At 47.7% G+C, this 18,339-nt stretch overlaps 1 protein-coding gene across 3 annotated transcripts in view; it reads right to left on the minus strand.

Moving 5' to 3' along the window:
* Window positions 1-18,339, minus strand: part of WDR26 (WD repeat domain 26) — a 39,422-nt gene that overhangs the window by 13,019 nt on the left and 8,064 nt on the right. For 2 of the 3 annotated variants that reach the window (XM_060643279.3, XM_060643280.3), the window contains exons 4-8: window positions 17,824-17,960; window positions 14,454-14,551; window positions 12,948-13,104; window positions 7,159-7,297; window positions 2,597-2,737 (exon numbers count right to left, since the gene is read on the minus strand). In XM_060643279.3, coding sequence (XP_060499262.1) covers window positions 2,597-2,737; window positions 7,159-7,297; window positions 12,948-13,104; window positions 14,454-14,551; window positions 17,824-17,960 — 672 coding nt within the window. The remainder of the gene's footprint in view (window positions 1-2,596; window positions 2,738-7,158; window positions 7,298-12,947; window positions 13,105-14,453; window positions 14,552-17,823; window positions 17,961-18,339) is intronic. The other variant, XM_060643281.3, reaches the window with a different exon arrangement.

Below are 18,339 nucleotides of genomic sequence, written 5' to 3' on the forward strand. Positions count from 1 at the left end.
TGCAGGCCTGTTCCTTCCGAGTTCCCACTTCTCCTCACTCCATAGTCCTTTACAGATTTATTCTAAAATTGCAGTTAATGCCATTAGCAATTCCTCACGAACACGATTAACAGATTGAAAAACTGTGCCCTTGAACTAGGGCAGGGGTGTTCTAAATTATGTCAAATTTTATACTCAAGATGCTCAAAATGTAGGAGGGAAGATGGGAAGAGAGAAAGGAAAATTATTTCTCTGATATCTAATTTGTTTAAGTTTATTTATTTAGAAAGACAGCATGTGTGCGTGAATCCCAAGCAGGCTCTACGCTGTCAGCGCAGAGCCCGACACGGGGCTCAAACCCACAAACCGTGAGATCATGACCTGAGCCAAAATCAAGAGTCAAACGCTTAACTGACTGAGCCACGCAGGCACTCCGATATCTCATTTTATCTCAACTAAAAGTCCCAGAAAAGAAGAACTTTTGTACTGTTTGGCGTAGCCACTTTAAAGTATTCCCAACTACGAAAGACTGTTTAGTGGTTACAAAACTGAAACATCCTCCTCTTATTTTTTCTAGGTTATTCAACTTAGAAGGTAGACACATACCATTTAATCTAGTCTCGATTCCATTTTGTTCATGGATTAGAAAGGCTCTGAGAGAGATTAGCTGCCCTTGATGTAATAAAAAGTACATGGGCATAATTTTCCTGTGAGAAATGGGTAATCAAAAGCAAAAAGAAAACAGTGAAAACAAAGTGTAGGATCAGGAAACGGGGCCAAGTAATAAAAGCAAAGGGGACACTAAACTAGAAAACCAGAAGTCTCCCTGATTTTCCCTGGTCCAGCAACGTTAAAACCTTCCCCCGTATCGTTAATTGCTCTCACCTACTTATCTTTTTGGGTTGCTAGAGAGAAACAGTTTAGAACCACAAGTACACACGCAACAGCTAAATCCTCCACACTTCCTGTCACAAACACGTTAGTACACATTTCTGTAGGCAGAAATGGTCTTTTCTTCTGTTACGCTCAGGACAGCACGTATGTGAGTATGTAATTACGAAACAACCTAAAAATATAAAGGAATAAGGTGAAAATGGACTACGTAACAGGTCCGCTGAGTAACACACAAGCAAACAGGCGAGCTAGAACATCGTGTAACCGTCTAGAAACTCAAAACTGACCCACAGGAAGACTGTGGCCACCATAAATCCTGAGTCTACCACTGTAGAGTTATGACGACATGTCTTCCTTTGAATGGGGGAAAACAGCTTTGACGGAAAAAACCCCTCTGGTCTTCGAGGGGAGATTCACTTCAGGCCCGTTTTGCTGAGAAAGCCACGGACTCTCCTGTGCCTTGCCGCTCCCCGAACACACGCTGCGCGCACACTGCTTTGATAAAAATGGCACTAGCAGGGCGCTGGGCGTGTCTGATCATGAAACGAATGTTAGATATTAGAGGATTAATTACAGCTAATGTCAGGTTAAGACGGGAGCGCGTGTTATACGGGAGAACGTTATTTTGTAGCAGGTACGTGCTTAAATATTTGGGATAAAACATCCTATGTGTTATTTCCTTCCAAACGTTTTGGATGTGGGGGTCTATGTGAGTGTGTATGCACGTCCTCATGCGTGAGCACACACGTGTCCACACAGAATGTACGGAATGTTAACTGCCGAATCCAGGGTGCTGGGCCCAGGTCACCGCTGTATTCCTCCACTTTTGAACGTTTTCCTTAAGAAAGCGGGGTCTCACACACGAACAGCAAGTGAGCAGTGACAGAACCGCCCGGGGCAGCAGCAGAGCGAGAGTGTGGCCGGTCACCTTCAGGGGTACCCCCTGTGCACACTTCTGCAGAGTTTGAGCTCCACTCTCTCAGGAAAAACCAACTCACTTCCAGGCCCCCGGACTCCCAGGCCTAGCTCATCAACTCGCATTTTTACACTCAAACCACAGCCCGGGCCACGCTCTGGCCTCGCGTCAGAAAAGCGAAAAGAACGGCATCGAACCAGCCATCTTGCAGAAGGAAGTTAAAAAAACCAAAACAACCCTCAAATTGTAACTACAAGGTTTCCCAAACATAGTACAAAATTAATGGCGGGAACTTAATGCTAATTTTTAAAAAATGGGACCCTAGATAAAGGCCAAGTTTTCATTTAGAGACAGCAACAGAGCGCTTACTACTGAGAGCTGAAACTTCCTTTGTTTCCCAGATTAGATGAGACCACCAAACACAGGCCAGGGGACAATGGTGTGGCCGCCAGGTGAGAAGTCTGACCCCGCAGGGAGGCTGTCACGTGGCAGTTCCGCGTACATCAAACGACGAAACCACAGGGCGTCCTCTGGGGAGGGCGGGCGTGGGGTGGGTGGGGAGAGTCCCACAGTCAACAGCGTCAAGTCCACCATTCCTGAAAATACTCATTCCTCTTTCTTTTCAAAACTCTATCATGCTCAGCATGATGTTTAGCTTTATACATTCGGACACCTGGGCTCCATCCGACGGATTCTCTTTGCTAAGGGGGCCGAATGGCTCTGCTCTACGGGAGAGTCGAGTTTCGAGTGTGTGGATGTGCGGAACGGCTTTCCTCAAGGGCCGAAGCAGGGACGGAACGCGCTCACCTGTACGTTCCAGAGCCAGAGTTCGGAGCAGTCGTCTGGGCCACACGCAACAAGATAGTTGTCATCCGGACTCCACGCGATGTAGGAAACGCCGTACGCGTGTCCTTCTAAAGTCTTAAGCAGTTTTAGCAGGTGTGTGTCCTAAGGGGGAAAGAGGCCACTCGGTTAGAGCCCATGTCCTACTTCAATGAGCTGCGAGGTACTCTGAGAACGTCATTCACTCTGAGGAAGTTTTCACAGATTCCACCAATCTCCCAGCCGAAGCCCAAACAGCTTGCTTCACAAAGACACGTCCACACGGCAACATCCAGTCAGCATCCACCACGCACCAGGCCCCGCGTGCCGGAGGCCAACACAAGGACACAGGCCGTTACCTGGTGATGCTCTCAGGGACACTGAAAGCAGGTGTAGTCACAGCTACGTTTTCATTTTTGAAAACTGCTTTCTTGAGACACAACTTAGGTACCACCCTCTCAAAGTATATGACCTAGTGAATCTAGAACATTCCGTGGCCTCACAAAGAAGGCCCGTACTCACTGGCAGTTACTGCCCCCACCTGCCTCCCCTGGCAGCCACTCCTGTCTCTCTGGATCTGCCTATTCTGGACGTTTCGTACAAGTGGAGCCATCCAATATGGCGTCCTCTGCGATCGGCCTCTTTCACTCTGTGCGTCCGCGTGGTGTTTCCAGAGCCCATCTGTGTCGCAGCCGGGGTCAGCATTCCGTTCCTTCTCCCTGATAAATCCTCCATTTGTGGACACGTCAGACCCCGTGTACCCACTTGTCAGCTGACCAACACGGGACCGTTTCCACGTTTCTGGCTACTGTATCTAATGCCGTCATGACCGTGGACAAGTCTCCTCTGAGTCCACGCGCGTGAGCGGAGCCGCCACCTCTCTGTGTGACACTGAGGAGCGGCCACAGTCTTCTGAGCTTCTGGCTGTGGCTGGGCAGGACGAGCACGGTTTGGCAACAGCGCCTCGTGTGACCCTCATCAGTCTCCAAGGTTACCACCCCCCCCTCGCCCCCACGGTACAGGGAAGGGCGCAAAGTCTGTGAACGTGGAAGGCCTGCCCCTGCCCGGGCCCTAGCGTGAGCCGTGTGGAAGGGACCGCGCCGTGAGAGGGGAGGTGGCGAGTGACAGGGCTGAAGAGTGGGCACCTTCACTTCGGGCTAAGGGTGAGAGGAGAGCCGCCGACAAGTTTTAAACCGGGGGCTATGGGACGTGACATCTGGCTTAGGACGGGGACTACGGGATGTAACATCCGGCTCTAGGAGGACGTGGAAGGTGAATCTGAACGAACGGACACAGGAAACGTACACTCATAAAGAGCTGACACCACAGCCATTAACAGTTAAGACAGGCCATCCAAACAAAAGTCTGGACCGAAAGAGGTCACACACAACAGAATGGGACGACCTGTACATTTTGGTTGTGGGAACAGGAAACGGGGGCAGGAAGCAAGGAGTTCGTTCAGTTTTAGGTTTGGTCAAAGATAGAGACCAGTATCAAGCCTGCAGGATTCCAACGGCGAGGACCCAAAAGTAGTTAGGGATGGGTCTGATAAACTACTCCGATAAAAATAGGTTGGGAGATTTTTCCAGAAATGTAACGGACCAATGGATGTGTTTAATGTACTTTGTTTCTTCACTGGACCCTAAGTCTAGCATTTATTCAATCGCCTTGTCCAAACCGCCGTTGTTTGACAAAACTAACTAGGTAACGCTACGACTGCCTGTGATTCCTCTCTGGGAGAAGGCTAACAGGCGTGGGGATCCGTACAAAAACAGAGAGTCTCCGGCATAATTTAACAGGGAAGTCTAGGCTTTTGGACCGGCTCAGGATCTTCCAGCAAGAAACTCTCATTCGTGGCGGTCCTTCGTATCTACCCAAAGATTCACTTCTAAACTGATGACAAACTACTTTAGAAGTATGTAACTAAAAAACGAATTGTTTCATGCACATTAATTAATCCTGAAAAAAAAAGCGCAAAACATCAATGGGGATATTAATACTAGGTCATTACGAGCACAGCGTCTCTATACTAACCTGTTCCAAGTGGAAATATCATGTTCATGGAATCCACTGAACTCTGCTTTAGATTTTGGGTGGGGAAATGAGTAAAATGTTTTTTGGGGGGGGGGGGGCAAAGGTAAGAAAACCTGTCAAAAGAAATTAGGCACTGGAATCACACCAACTCAAACCTCAAAGGTCCCTACGTATTCTTTTTTCTATCTATTAAAACACACACACACACACACACACACACACACACACTCAAGAAGATCACCAACTTTCTTACAAGTTTTTCAGACAGTACTTGACATAAAATACCATCGTGCTAAACTCTAAAATCCACTGCATTTCAAATTGGAACAAAAGCATGAATTCTGCATGTCCCAAGCTACTCTGGCTACAAAAGCCCTTCACGTGGAACTCCTGTCCCGGCAACAGCACCCTGGGTGATACCAGCATGAAGGCCCAAAGTCCCCAGCAAAGTGTACAAGATCCTCCTCGACTGGCTGCTCCGTACATCATGAGCCTCGTCTCCTAGTCCGCAGCGTAGCCTCTTCCTGGAACTGCCCGGATGCCAGCCATGTCCTCCTGTACCTGGGGCCAGTAGTAACTAGCTTGTCTAAGTAACCGTTTACTCCGTCTTCTCCGAAGACTTACTCGTCTTACTCTGCCCTTGCTCTCCAGCTCCGGTGGCGTTTCTTCTTTGAGGCCCTGTAGCACCCGGTATAGAACAATCACACTGTATGACCATGAGCTGGCAAGAAGGCCTCGCATAGAGCACGTGCTCAGAAAATACGTGCCAAACGGTGGGAACTGCTACACGTCGTTGCCAAAAGAAAACGTAATAAAGCACAGTCTGATGTGCTTTCTTTCCAGACACATTGCAGATAACTGCTGAAATGCGACTCCTTGGAATGGCACTCAAAGGCCGAGACTAGACCCCACGCTATTTTCCTAATCTGGTTTCCCACTCTTTGCCTGACTCACCCTATTCTCTTATTTGAAGGTGGGGGAGGGCAAGGTAAGGTCCCTCTCGCCCCCAATTGCCCCTTCCTGTCTCCCTTGATGTCGTGCACATCAAGGTCAGACTAGGTGCGCTCACCTGAGCGGCAGGCCTGCGCTTTTGTGACCCTTTGTACATATTGCATGAAACTTCCTTCGCCTGTGGTCTGCAAGGAGTCATTCAGGAACAGAAACGGGGGTCTCTGAACTTGAATGGGACAAGTGCACATCTTTATTTTCACTAACCGCAGGCCGAAATTCAGTATTTCCTTCAATCTTGAATGAAGGCAATTAACAAGGCGGCATCAGGTGATACACGAGGGACATTCACATACTGAGTATTAGGAAGGATAAGGTGGCGGTTGACAGAAATCTCAAATATTTTCACAGCACGTTACTTGTTGCAGGTATCTTGAAACACTGACGCCCATCACTACTTCAAATCTGATACTTGTTAGCTCTCTTGCTAGAACTTGTTATTTAATGCGTTAATAAAAAAGCACCACGTTATTATACTGTATCTGTTTCTATACTATCTTGACAACTCTATTTCAGCATACTTGGGCTTCCTATATGTTCTGGCTTATGCATTTAAAAATGTTATTGGGGGGGGGGGGTCCCTCCAGAGTAGTACATGGTACAAAACGAGAACGCCTGCTTTATCGCAAAGGGTAGGCCTTGTTTACCTTTCATCATTCACAGCACATAGTAGGTACGCAAATCTCGAGGTGTGTTCTCCAATTTGATTTTGTTTTAAAGTAATAAACTCCAAGCCCAACGCAGGGCTTGAACTCACAACCCTGAGATCAAGAGTTGCACATGCTACAGACTGAGCCAGTCAGGCACGCCTGATTCTTTTTTTTAAAGATATTTCCTTCTAGAGGCACCCGGGTGGCCCCGTCAGTTAAGCATCCAACTCTGGATTTCGGCTCAGGTCCTGATCTCACGGTTTATGAGTCTGAGTCCCGTGTCAGACTGCACTGACAGCGCAGAGCCTGCCTGGGATTCTCTCTCCCTCTCTCTCTGCCCCTCCCTCACTTGTGGTCTTTCTCTCTCAAAAATAATTAAATTAAAAAAAGAGATTCGGAAGGCAAAAGGGTAACAAGTCTTCTCCTAACTTGTGACACAGTGGATGCCGTACCGATCCGGAAATCAAGTATTAGCACACACACCGGCAGGGGGCATTGAGAGCAGTGGGTCTGGAGTGAAATCTTCCTGGATCTGAGCCTAACTCCGCCACTTACGAGCTCTGAGAGCCTGGGCACTTAACTTCCGCCTCAGTTTCCTCACACGGAAGCAAGAGGTGTGGGCAGAGGATGAAGCCAGATCTCGCGTGCACGGACTCCGTGCCGGCACGTAACGCGCACGAACCGTTGGTGTACGCGCGTCATCTAGACAGCACAGCAAGAGGGAAGACACGACAAGAACGGGAGGAGAATGCTTAGAACTCATTTACGTGTGTACACTTCATTCACTAACAAGCGGTCGATTCCATCACTGATTACCTTTTTGTCATCTAAACCCCCCCGCAGTAAAGTACATACCAGATCAACGTGCCATATGATAACGGTCGTATCTTTTGATCCTGTTGCTAGTTTAGTGCCATCGTTCGAGAATTTACAGAACCACACTTCATTACAATGCTCCGTAAGGATCTGCTGAGTGTAACACGGGAACTGTCTCCTAAAACAGAGAGGTCCACAAGTAATTCTTCGTTCAAAGCAGAGTAGAATAAGAACAACGAAAAAGTGATAGTGATAGAACCGCGTGGAGATCAGAAACTTTACAAACGAGATATCAACGTCCTTATAAATCTGGAGAATCAAGTTTCCATAGTACGTAGAAAAAGATTATAATGACATCAGCCAAGGCCATCTCAGGGGAAATCAGTAATCCAGAGTCTCCTTCGATGCCCAAGTTTTTCTTTTTACCCCCGTTCTCAAGATTGAAAAAAGAGTAAAAGTATGCATCCATCAGAGAATTTTTTGGTCTGATTAAGTCAACTCCTATGAATAAAAACTAACAATCAGGTGTTCAAGTTTGTGTGAGCGGGCCGGCATCGGGAAGGATGTATGCTGACAAACAGAAGGACGACAGGCATCAGAGAGTCTGGGTCACAAGCTGTCGTGTCTGGCAGGTCACTGACCTCCTCTAGGCCTCCGTTCCCTCATCTATAAAATGGGATTCATCTATACTTAACAGGGTTCTGCCGAAGATGAGAAAAACATCTCAAGATCCTGGAACACAACAGATACTCACGAGTGATCGCTAATTCTAATACCCCGCTGGGGGGAGCAGGAAGTGCGGTGTCCAGGAAGGGCTGCGGCGGCTGGCCACGTATCAGGTAGCTTCCCAGAAAGTGGGCAACCCCTTTAATGCGAGTCTCAATTTTTCCAACCATAAGCTTAGAGGGAAGGGGACATGCCTCCTGAAACTCCGTACGCAAGGGTGGAGTCCAAGAACGAGGCCGTGAAGGCAGGGTGGGGAGATGGCGCCTGACGCTCTGGCGGGCACCTCAGGGGCGGCAGTGATTGTTCTAGACTAAGGGCAGAGACTTCTACAATCACCACCCTAAAGAGGAGGCAGTTACCACAAGGATGACTGTTCTAAGCACCTTTTGAACCATTTTTAAACTCTCTTGACGTTTTCCAACCTCCGCAGCAGCACCTCGGACAGCTTCCTGAGCTAACCTGGCAAGGCTCTGGACCCAGCCCACCAGTCGCGGAGCCTGGCCACTTGGGGCTCCCGGCCACGTGACATGCGGCTGGCATAGCTGAGGAACTTGAGTTTTAATTTTAGTTTCTTTACGTTTAAGTGGTCACGTATAAATTAGTGACTACTTTGGGGACACTACGGCCCTGTAACGGTCTCTGTAAGATTATAAAAAAGGTACACATTAGTGGAGAAACTTTTCTTAACTCAAGTACACCTGACATTATGATAGAAACTGTCTTTCAGGCGTGTGGCGGTGCCTCAACCATTATGTTATCACCGCAACAGGTGTGTTCTACACGGACTGTGTTACCTGTGCTGTACTGTTCATCCCTGTGACTTGACGACCTTCTAAGTCTGTCTGGAAAAATGGTTTTCCCTATTTTTTTTACCCAACGAATCTAGAATCTAAAAATATATTTTTATCAATTCACCAGCCTGATAAGTAATCTAGATTTAAAACCAAGTTAACATTCTTTATCTGCACACAATGACCATCTACCGTAGCACTTGACTATCGGCAGGCTGCTTTAAACTTTCGGGTTGTCTATAAGTTGCTTTAATATTAAACGGTTATTCTATATCTAAAACACAATCGATACCAGCTGCCATTTAGTAGGCACTTTCTAGATGCCCTGCACTGCTGCGTACTTTACATATAGTACTGCTAATTCTCAAGACCAGCTGGCAAGGCAAGTAAACATCTCCGTCTTCGTAAGGCTCAGAGGACAAATACTGAGTCTCACAGACCGATAACTGAATCGGGATTTAAACCTATGGCTCACTCTCCCAAGACCAGTTTTCTTTCAATTATCATTTTTTAAGTTGCATTTTTCAAGACACTGTTGGATACAATTCCAGTCAAGTCGGTACTTTCAATATCAACAGTGCTTCCCCCCACTTTATGGGTAGTAATTGAGAGTGATGTCTTTTACTCAGTGAGAAACACCTTATATTTAGGCATAAGATACACAATAATTCAAATGGGTTAGATTGATCCCATGATCAGTGAAATGACAGATCTAAAACCAGAGCAACAAAATGTTCTTGAAAAGGACCAATTCATAGTAAGAATTTAGGGCACAGATCATCCAGTCTACTACCGACAGTCATTACAGTAGTATTTAAATTGTCATTATTTTTATCGTTAAATAATTTCTGAAAAACAGCCCTCAGTTTATTAACAGCCTAATTTTAGATGTACACAAGTGAAAGCTGAGGACTTAGTTTTCAAGTAAATTTAAAATTTAAGATGGTGTTGGGGCACCTGGGTGGCTCAGTGGGTTGAGCGTACGACTTCAGCTCAGGTCATGATCTCACAGTTCGTGGGTTCGACCCCCAGATAGGGCTCTGTGCTGACAGCTCGGAGCCTGGAGCCCGCTTGGGATTCTGTGTCGCTCTCTCTCTGCCCCCACCCTGCTCACTCTGTCTCTCAGAAAAAAAAATAAATGTTAACAAAACTTAAAAAAGAAACGTAAGGCGGTGTTAAAAATTGCACCTTCCCAACTAAAAGAGAATAGTGTAGCATTTTAATCAAACTGAATCTTCACATTTTAAGTTTCTATAAATATTTCATAATAATCTTTTACTAAAAACTCAACACTTACAAAGTTATCTATGGAAACATCCTTCCACTGGATGCTGGTGAAAAACCCCACCAATTTAACCAAAAATATGCATTCACTGTCACAGATACAAATACACGATCTAAAGAAAACTCTTCAGTGCTAAGACTTCTACAAGTTCCCGTTCACTTATTCATAATCAATTCTCTGTCCTCCAGAGAGAAGAAAGAAAAGCTGGTATTTAGATTTCAATGCTAAGATTTAATTGATGAGAATACAGTTTTCTAGTTCCAATGCTAATCTTATTTCCCCAAGGGAGTAGAGTAGGTAAAAAAGACAGCAAAATTTCATTTGAAGACCTCTAGATGAAAGGGGAATAGTAGGAATTAAATCAAATCCAGGTTTTCCTCTCCTAGTTCAGCAACAGAGGAACAGCTCACCGTAAAGACGTGTATCCCAACGTTATGCCTGACGCATCCCTCCCCGGTGCCGTTCAGACGCACCCCTAAATGTCCCTCTAGGCTGACTCCCAGTGTTCTGGCTGGGAGAATCTGGGCAGACGGGAGGCCTTCACTGAGACAGGGAAGTTAAGAGGAAGAGTAGACTCTTCAGGGACAGGAAGAGGAGAGGGAAGTCCACTTTGGACGTGCTGCATTTAAGATACTCGAGCAACACGCACAATTGTATTAAGGTCCAAGGCTTAGGAGATGAATTCTGCAGCCGTTGCCTGGACCCGGGCACCGTTAGAACCCAGAAGAGGAAGGCGGGATGACAAAAGAAACTGTCTGGAACACAGTTAATAAAGCACAGGTAACGAGCGGCAGCCAGCAGTGAAACCAGAGAGTCTGCAAAGCAGTCATTGGGTTTAAAAAAGAAACTGTTCGTCACCAACATCTGCAACAGTTACGGGGCTGTGCTGGCTGCAGAAATCTGAAGAGCGAAGGACACAGACAGTGTGACTGCACAGCAGGGAATTATCTTAAGCAGCAGACTCTGAGGCAGGTGTGTGTGCGTGTGGCGTGCACACTGGTAAGTAGCAGAAGCACAGAGTCAAAGTTTTATTTTGATTTTAAAAGACTACAGGGGAGACCTTCCAATCGACGGTGAGTTCTGAAAAGCATGAACTTTCACTCCCACGTAAAACTTCAGGAGTGCTTTCTACGCAGGTTCTAAGAGCCTGATCCCTGATCTGGGGGCAAGACAAAGTCAGACTAAACATTTTCCATCATTTACTTTCACAGGTCCTACTACAGACGTTAAGAAAAACGCAGGTCCCGTGCTCATAGATTTGAGTTTCCGCACAGGAAGGCAAGCCCTTCACCCACCGACACCTCTTAAACCATAAGGGCCACTGCAAATAGCATTCTGCCAGCAACAAATTCATGCAATATTCAGCAATAAATTAAATCTTAGAAAGGCCTGGCTTCACAACTGCCTTAGTTTTAACACTGGTCTCACGTTCCCCACAGGAGCTGCGAAGGATGAAACCATGTCGCTTTTTAACTATAATCTCCTACCTCTTTTCAATTGAAAGATTTAGAAATTCGAAGTTAAAGAACAACATTAAACAGGAAAACAGGAAAAAAGAAAAGGACTCAAGTTTAAGACACACACCAAGTCATTATCCGCTAGGTGAAGGCCAACCGTCAGCCTCCTGTTTCCACTGCATCTGGGGAGGGGAGGCAACACCGAGCCACACACAGAGCGTTCTGTGCACGCCTGGACCACGCGCGCCAACGTTCGGGTTCCTGGACCCAAAGCCCGTCGCCATCCGCACGCTGGCCCCACCTGCCCGCACCGGGGCTTCTGCAGGGGCCTTTGGCAAAACGAACTGGGCACGCACAGCACAGCTGTTCGTTTGGTTCACCAGACCCAGACCGTCTCCCTCCTGAAGCCTGAAATATTTCCAGATTCGTTCTTTAGCACCTTATTTACTGAGAGAGAGAAAGAGAGAGAGAATACACGTGTGCGAGTGGGGGAGGGGCAGAGAGGGAGAGAGAGTCCCAAGCAGGATCTGCATGGTCAGCAACAGAGCCCAATGCGGGGCTTAAACCCACGAACCGGGAGATCATGACCTGAGCCGAGATCAGGAGGTGGATGCCTTACACAACTGAGCCCCCAGACGCCCCTGTTCTTCAGTGTCTTAAAAATTAGAGCTCAGCTTTAAAAAAAAAAAAAAAAAAGTTGTTTTTTTTTTTTAACATTTATTTATTATTGAGAGACAGAGAGAGACAGAGCATGAGCATGGGAAGGGCAGAGAGAGGGGGAGACACAGAATCTGAAGCAGGCTCCAGGCTCTGAGCTGTCAGCACAGAGCCCGATGCGGGGCTCAAACTCACAAACCGCGAGATCATGACCTGAGCCGAAGTCGGACGCTTAACCGACCTAGCCACCCACGCGCCCCGAGCTCTGCTTTAACTTGGAGATCATCATTAAAATAGTAGGGACAGTTTCAGTCAAAATACTCCTAATATCAAAAGTGGAGGCTCAATCCCTACAGGTTAAATTACGTATTTGGACAGGTACAGCAACAAACCCAAACCAGAAAGTTAACACCTGTTACTCCAACCATGTTTAGTTCAGGGGCCAGGTTCTACTAAAAAGCAGACCTACCGTTAGGAACAAAGTATTTCCATGATCTTTATGGGCAGGAAATAATTGGGGCCACTGTTAAAACAGCGACAGCGTCCAGAAAGAGAGTCCTGGCCTCCAAGGATGGCCAACACTTGGGTCAGTGGCCTCCCCACCCGACAACACTCACAAGCCCTCACCGGGAGGGCCGGACACCAAAGATCAGCGACCCGCCCACAGACAAGAGGAGGAAAGCACGCTCTCCAGCTGAGGGTCACTACATAAACACCTGCACGTCTCTCCGGAAACGTCAGCTTCGGTAATCCCAGCTCCACTCGTGAACGTGAACGCGGTACCAGAGACAAACGGTTTCACCGCGACAGGACAAAACTCCAAAAGAGAAAACATCCTCACAAAGTCCGTACTGAGTCTGTAAGACGTTCGCCTACTTCAGAACGTAAGAGCATAAGAAGTTGTTCTCTTACCTACTACAAACGTGGTCTATGAGCAGAGACACAGAATCTAGGTTATTATCGAGTTTGGTGTTGTGATACAGGCACCGATCCCTTTGCAGCTCCACCGCCTGCCGCAGGAGAGTCTGTAAACGCCGAGGGGGAAGCATCACCGATGGCGGCAAGTAGGCTTCGGGAGAAGATAGTTTTAAAACAAGAAACGAAAGTAAATGTTAAAACACCAAGACAGTATAACCTTTTACTGAAGACACTTGCTCGCTCTCTGCTGCACTGGCCCTGACCCGATAATTCAGGCCCCCTGAACGGAGCAGTGGCGGGCGGTGCGACAGAACGTGGGCTTCATCAGGATTTGTCAGCGGCTACGGGGGCGCCGCCGCAAAACGGGACAGACGGGAAGGCTTTAACTTGTATTTTTTTTTAAACAATTTTTAAAAACTTTATTCATTTATTAAGTTAGGCTCCACGCCCAAAGGAGGGCTCAAACCCGTGATCCCGAGGTCGAGGTCACATGCTCCCTGACTGAGCCAGGTGCCCCAGGAGGGCTTTCACTTGCATGTGAATTTCCAAAACTAAACAAAAGCAAAAGCAAAACAACAACAAAAAACAAACCCACCACCAACAACCCCCCTCCCCCTAAAAGGCAGTGATGGAAAGAAAATGTACAGACGACCACGCGCCCGAGGGAACTAAGCGTCACCGCACGTGCAGGGAAATCTAGAAATCTAGAGACGGAGGGGGACTGGTGTTTTGATGCAGACACCAATCTATTCCAATCCTTCCGTGCCTCACCCCTCCCAGACCACACGGTTTCCCGATTCCTAGGATGTTTACTCCTGCACCTCAACGTGCAACACACAGAGTAAAGTGATTTAAAATCCAAGAGGGCAAAAAGATCGTTTATGTATAAAACTGTGGCAAAAATAAAACCCTTCTGCTAATTTGGAAGTTACCTATAACATTGAGGAAAACAATTAAATATGGCCCTTCCTATTGAAATCAACAAAATATTTAAAACACTTGTAGTTTGGTGGCTCCTGGCTGGCTTAGTCGGTGGAGCGCGTGACCCCTGATCCTGGGGTCGTGAGTTCAAGCCCTACGTTGGGTGTAGAACTTACTTAAAAAAAAAAAAAAAAAAAAGTACAATAAAGTCTTTAAAAAGGAAAAACAGTTATTTAAAGGTCTGGTTTATGTCCTTTTTCTCGAACCACAGCACTTCCCCCACAAAGAAAATCTCAACGGGAACGTGACTGCGCAACACAGGTGCGAGGAGAGCTGCTCTGGGACCCGCACCCCACACCCCCCACGGCTCCTGAGGATGTGAGCTACCTCCCAGACTCCAGGGCCCCGTCTGGAAACCTCTGGTTTAAAGGGCTTCGTGATGGATTTTCCCTTCTTGCCTACATTACCGCTCACTGCTCACTAAGAGTATGTCTAGACACAAGGCTACCTAATCAATTCTCAGTATCTATTTCTAACATAAGCGAAAACACAGAAACCAAAAATGAAGACTCTTCTTACTCTGAAGTTTGTCCAACAGTTTGGATCGGGAAGCCGTTCCTTTGCCCTCCCATTCTGCTTTTGCCCGGAGGTCTTCCGCATGGCTGCACATCAGATAGCTAAAAATGCGACAGAGGGAAAGCAGTGAGTACCAAACCCTTTGCTTCGGATTAAACATAATTGGAAAATATTGATTATATTTTCACTAAGAAAAACTCATCAAGAAGAAATCTCTACAGTGGACCCAATTCACTAATACAACTCGGCACCTGGACAGAATTACTACAACGTAATACAGTGTGACAGCGGCATGCGCGGTAACTGTTACGATGGTGTCATCCACTAGCAGATTATTACAATCCACCAGGGCACACGTGCAGCTCTCCCTGTGCGCCCGGCTCTGCTCCAGGCGCTCCACGCACTACTTGATTTAACGCCCGCCGCAATCCCGCCGCAGCCCGCACGAAGCAAGCGCTAGCGTTCTCTTTGTACAGACGAAGCACGGAAGGCACAGAAAAGCTTCAGGAACTGGCTTAGGTAAGAGGCAAAAACGAAGGGGATATGAACCCAGGCATTTTTAGCCGCAAATGCTGCTCTTAAATACTACGCTAACTCAGCTGCTCCTCAGTTGTAAAACAAAACTCCAAAAAACCCCTTCAATTTACACGATGTTAATTAAACAACACCACACTTTCAAGAGCTGATCACAGACGTCACTCAAGAAACGGAACGACTGGATAATCACCCCTGTGTCATCCCGTGAAAGGTATCGTGAGCCCCCAAAGCAGGAAACCTGGGAACCGTTTCCCGGCTCACTATGTGTGCCAAAGGAGGTGTGAACGCTCAAGTCACGGATTCTGGAGAACACAGGAGGGCCCCGCGGAAGTGGGACCCTGACCTGCCTCTGGCTCCTCTCACGAGAACGGGCTTTGAAAGTCAGGGAAGCGAAGGCACGGTTCGGACACGGTGACCAGACCTAGCAAGGGACCCTCCTCCTGCTTTTACTCTGGGACGATGCTCTCAGACCTGTTCCTCTCACTTGGAAAAAGGGCACTAAATAAGGAAGTCAGGATTAAATAAGAGGGAGTACTTGAAGTACTCAGTCCACTACTTGGTATGGAGGTAGAGCTTCCTAAATGATGAGAGAAACACCCGACACCTCCCAGTTAACAGGAGTGCCGCCCCCTCTCCTTCTGAACTGTACTTAGCAGCCAGTAACGTAGGCCCTTCTTCCTCAGGAGCAGACCTACTCGCTCTCTTGCCATTTAGCATACAGTGTCTTAGCTACTTTAATAGCATGAGTAGTTTGACTCAAAATACCCTATAAAAAAAAAGCCAGATATCATAAAAATTTTGGTTTCTAAAATAAATTTTTGGGAGTAAAATTTATCATCGATAATTTTATGGAAAAATTGTTTACTTTGCTGGGAGCCTCAGTCGGTTAAGTGTCCGACTTGATTTCGACTCAGGTCATGATCTGACAGTTCCTGAGTTCGAGCCTTGCATCGGGCTCTGTGCTGACAGTGTGGAGCCCCCTCGGGAGTCTCTCTCTGCCCCTCCCCGACTTGCTCTCTAAAATAAAAAAATTAAAAGAAAATACACATTATACTTTAAGATTTCAAATGAACCTGTCTATGGGAAACCACAGAGTGTAACTGAAAGGAAGGAGAGGGTGAGAGGAAGAAACCATGGGTCTGAACGCCAAGTCCACACCTGGCCATCTCTGGGCCATTTCCTTATGTGAAACACTCAAGGGACACACTGGGTTAAGATCATTCTGGAATAAAGGCTATGTGATAAAGTTACGTGTTCTGTGACCAGACAAGACAAACCTCGTCATGGGAATGTTCTTTAGCTGACACAGAAACCAGACCCCCTATCGGAGAGGTAAACAGAAGGAAGGAAGCGGTCAGCTACTGTAGGACATCCAGCAGCAGCACCATTTCAAGAGGCAGCGGGTGTGGACCGGTGACTCTAGAATCAGTCAAGCCGGACTCTGGGGCTCGGCTCTTGGTGGTGTGTTAGCTGTATCCTGGACTGGCTACGTCGCTTCTCTGACGTTGTTTCCTTTCCCTCAAAAACCCTAAAATGAACCCTATACCTCTCTGGGTCCATCGTTTTTACCCACCATTTTGTATCTGGAACCTCATCATGTGTCAATGCTGTCCTGGATGCTGGGGCCCTGTCCTATAATAAAAACTGCTATGAAGAAAAACATGAAGCACAGTGATGTGACCGAACACCTGGTGCGTGGTTTTAGGAGAGGATATTTGGGCTGGGACCCTAGCAACTAGTAGCTCCTCCGAAAAGATCAGGGGAAGAGCATCTAACCTAAAGGGAACAGGCAGTGTAAGTGGCCTGGCAAGTTAAGGAACAGAAAAAACATTGGTGTCACTGGAGCGAATGGATCGAGGAAAAGACGGCAGGGAAGGATCAGCAAGCGTGTGGGCTTAAGCAGAGATTCTGCATTTTAAGAAAGGGAGAGAAATGACTTAATGTACGGTTTTACTTCTGTATCTAGCCAGCTGCTGTGTGAACCGTGTGCCATTAGAGGAGCAAGAACACATAGGGTGGGACTCATGAGGAGGGTACGGGAACATTCTAGGAGAGCTGGTGTGGACTAACTAGGGTAGAAATGGTGGAGACGGAGAGAACTGGACAGATCTGGTATGTTCTAGAGTTAGGCCGACACACAGCGGAGTGAAAGGGTTAAACAGCTGCAAGGATGAACCTTGGGCTTTGTCTGGACGAGTGGGTAGAAGGTCTTACCGTTTACAGAGGCAAGAAAGTGAGAGCGGGGGTGGGGGGAGGGGGCAAGCGGATTGGAGAACTCTGCTGTGGCATTCGCCCGACACACCCTGGAGACACCCCGAAGACGTCAGGCAGGCCAGAGACACGCGCGGGGAAGCGGGAGCCTCGTGCCCAGAAGGCACCTGAAGGTGCGGCCCGGAGCGTGAGCGCGAACAGAAGGGGGGCCAGATCCAAGCCCCACGGCCCCCCGACACGTACACGACTGACGCGAGGCTCAAGTGGGGCGCTTGGCGAGGGCCTGGGACGCGACGGGTACACGGTAACAGAAACGTCTGATGCCTCGCGCCGGAAGCCTCGCTGCCTACTGTCTTCACAGACAGTCGCGCCACGGGGCTCTCCCGCGAGACCACGAAATGGCGACACGCGCTGCTTCTTTCACCCCCTTGCGTGGCTGATCCCAGAGCCTCCCGTGAGGACGACAAGAGCCTGGACACGTGAGTGAGTTTATCCAGACGAACACGGTCCAAGAGTTCGGCCATCTCCAGAGGCGGGCACGCCGTTAAGAAGGGGGACTCGGGAGCGGCCCCCCGCTAGCCCTAGCGGCCCCTTCACCGGCCTGGCTCAGGCCGGGCCTCCTTACCCGCTGAGAACGTGGATGCGCTCCGTGTTGTATTTCAGTGGCGTCAACTCGCAGCGCAGAACTTGAAGTGCCTCCAGGACCTTGCCGTCCTCCAGGTACTCCAGGTACTTCTGCTGCAGCAGCAAAAACTTCATCCTCTGACATGACAGAAAGCAGCAGTCAGGGGAAAAAAGTTGACGGAAGTTTCAGAAAACGTTTGTGCCTAAACAGAACAGTAGAAACCATTCTACTATGCCCTCTGAGAATAACTTTTCATAAAGCTTTACGATGACTCAAACATTTCGGGTTAACAGAGTCACAGCAGGTGAAATGTGACTGCGCGATTCCACGTCTTAATAAAACTCTGCTTTCAACGCACGATCGCAGATTAGGTGAGGCCATTAGTGACCATCGCATCAACACAGGGAAACACGAACTCTGCCCTTAAAACATTCACCTAGAGTTTTATTTCTTTCGTGAAAACTCAGAACTATTCCAAGTATTCTAAATTCGTTTTGAACACCTGACTTTTATAAT

This window comes from Panthera onca, chromosome F1, assembly GCF_046562875.1.
Source record: "Panthera onca isolate mPanOnc1 chromosome F1, mPanOnc1 haplotype 2, whole genome shotgun sequence".
Lineage (NCBI taxonomy): Eukaryota > Metazoa > Chordata > Mammalia > Carnivora > Felidae > Panthera > Panthera onca.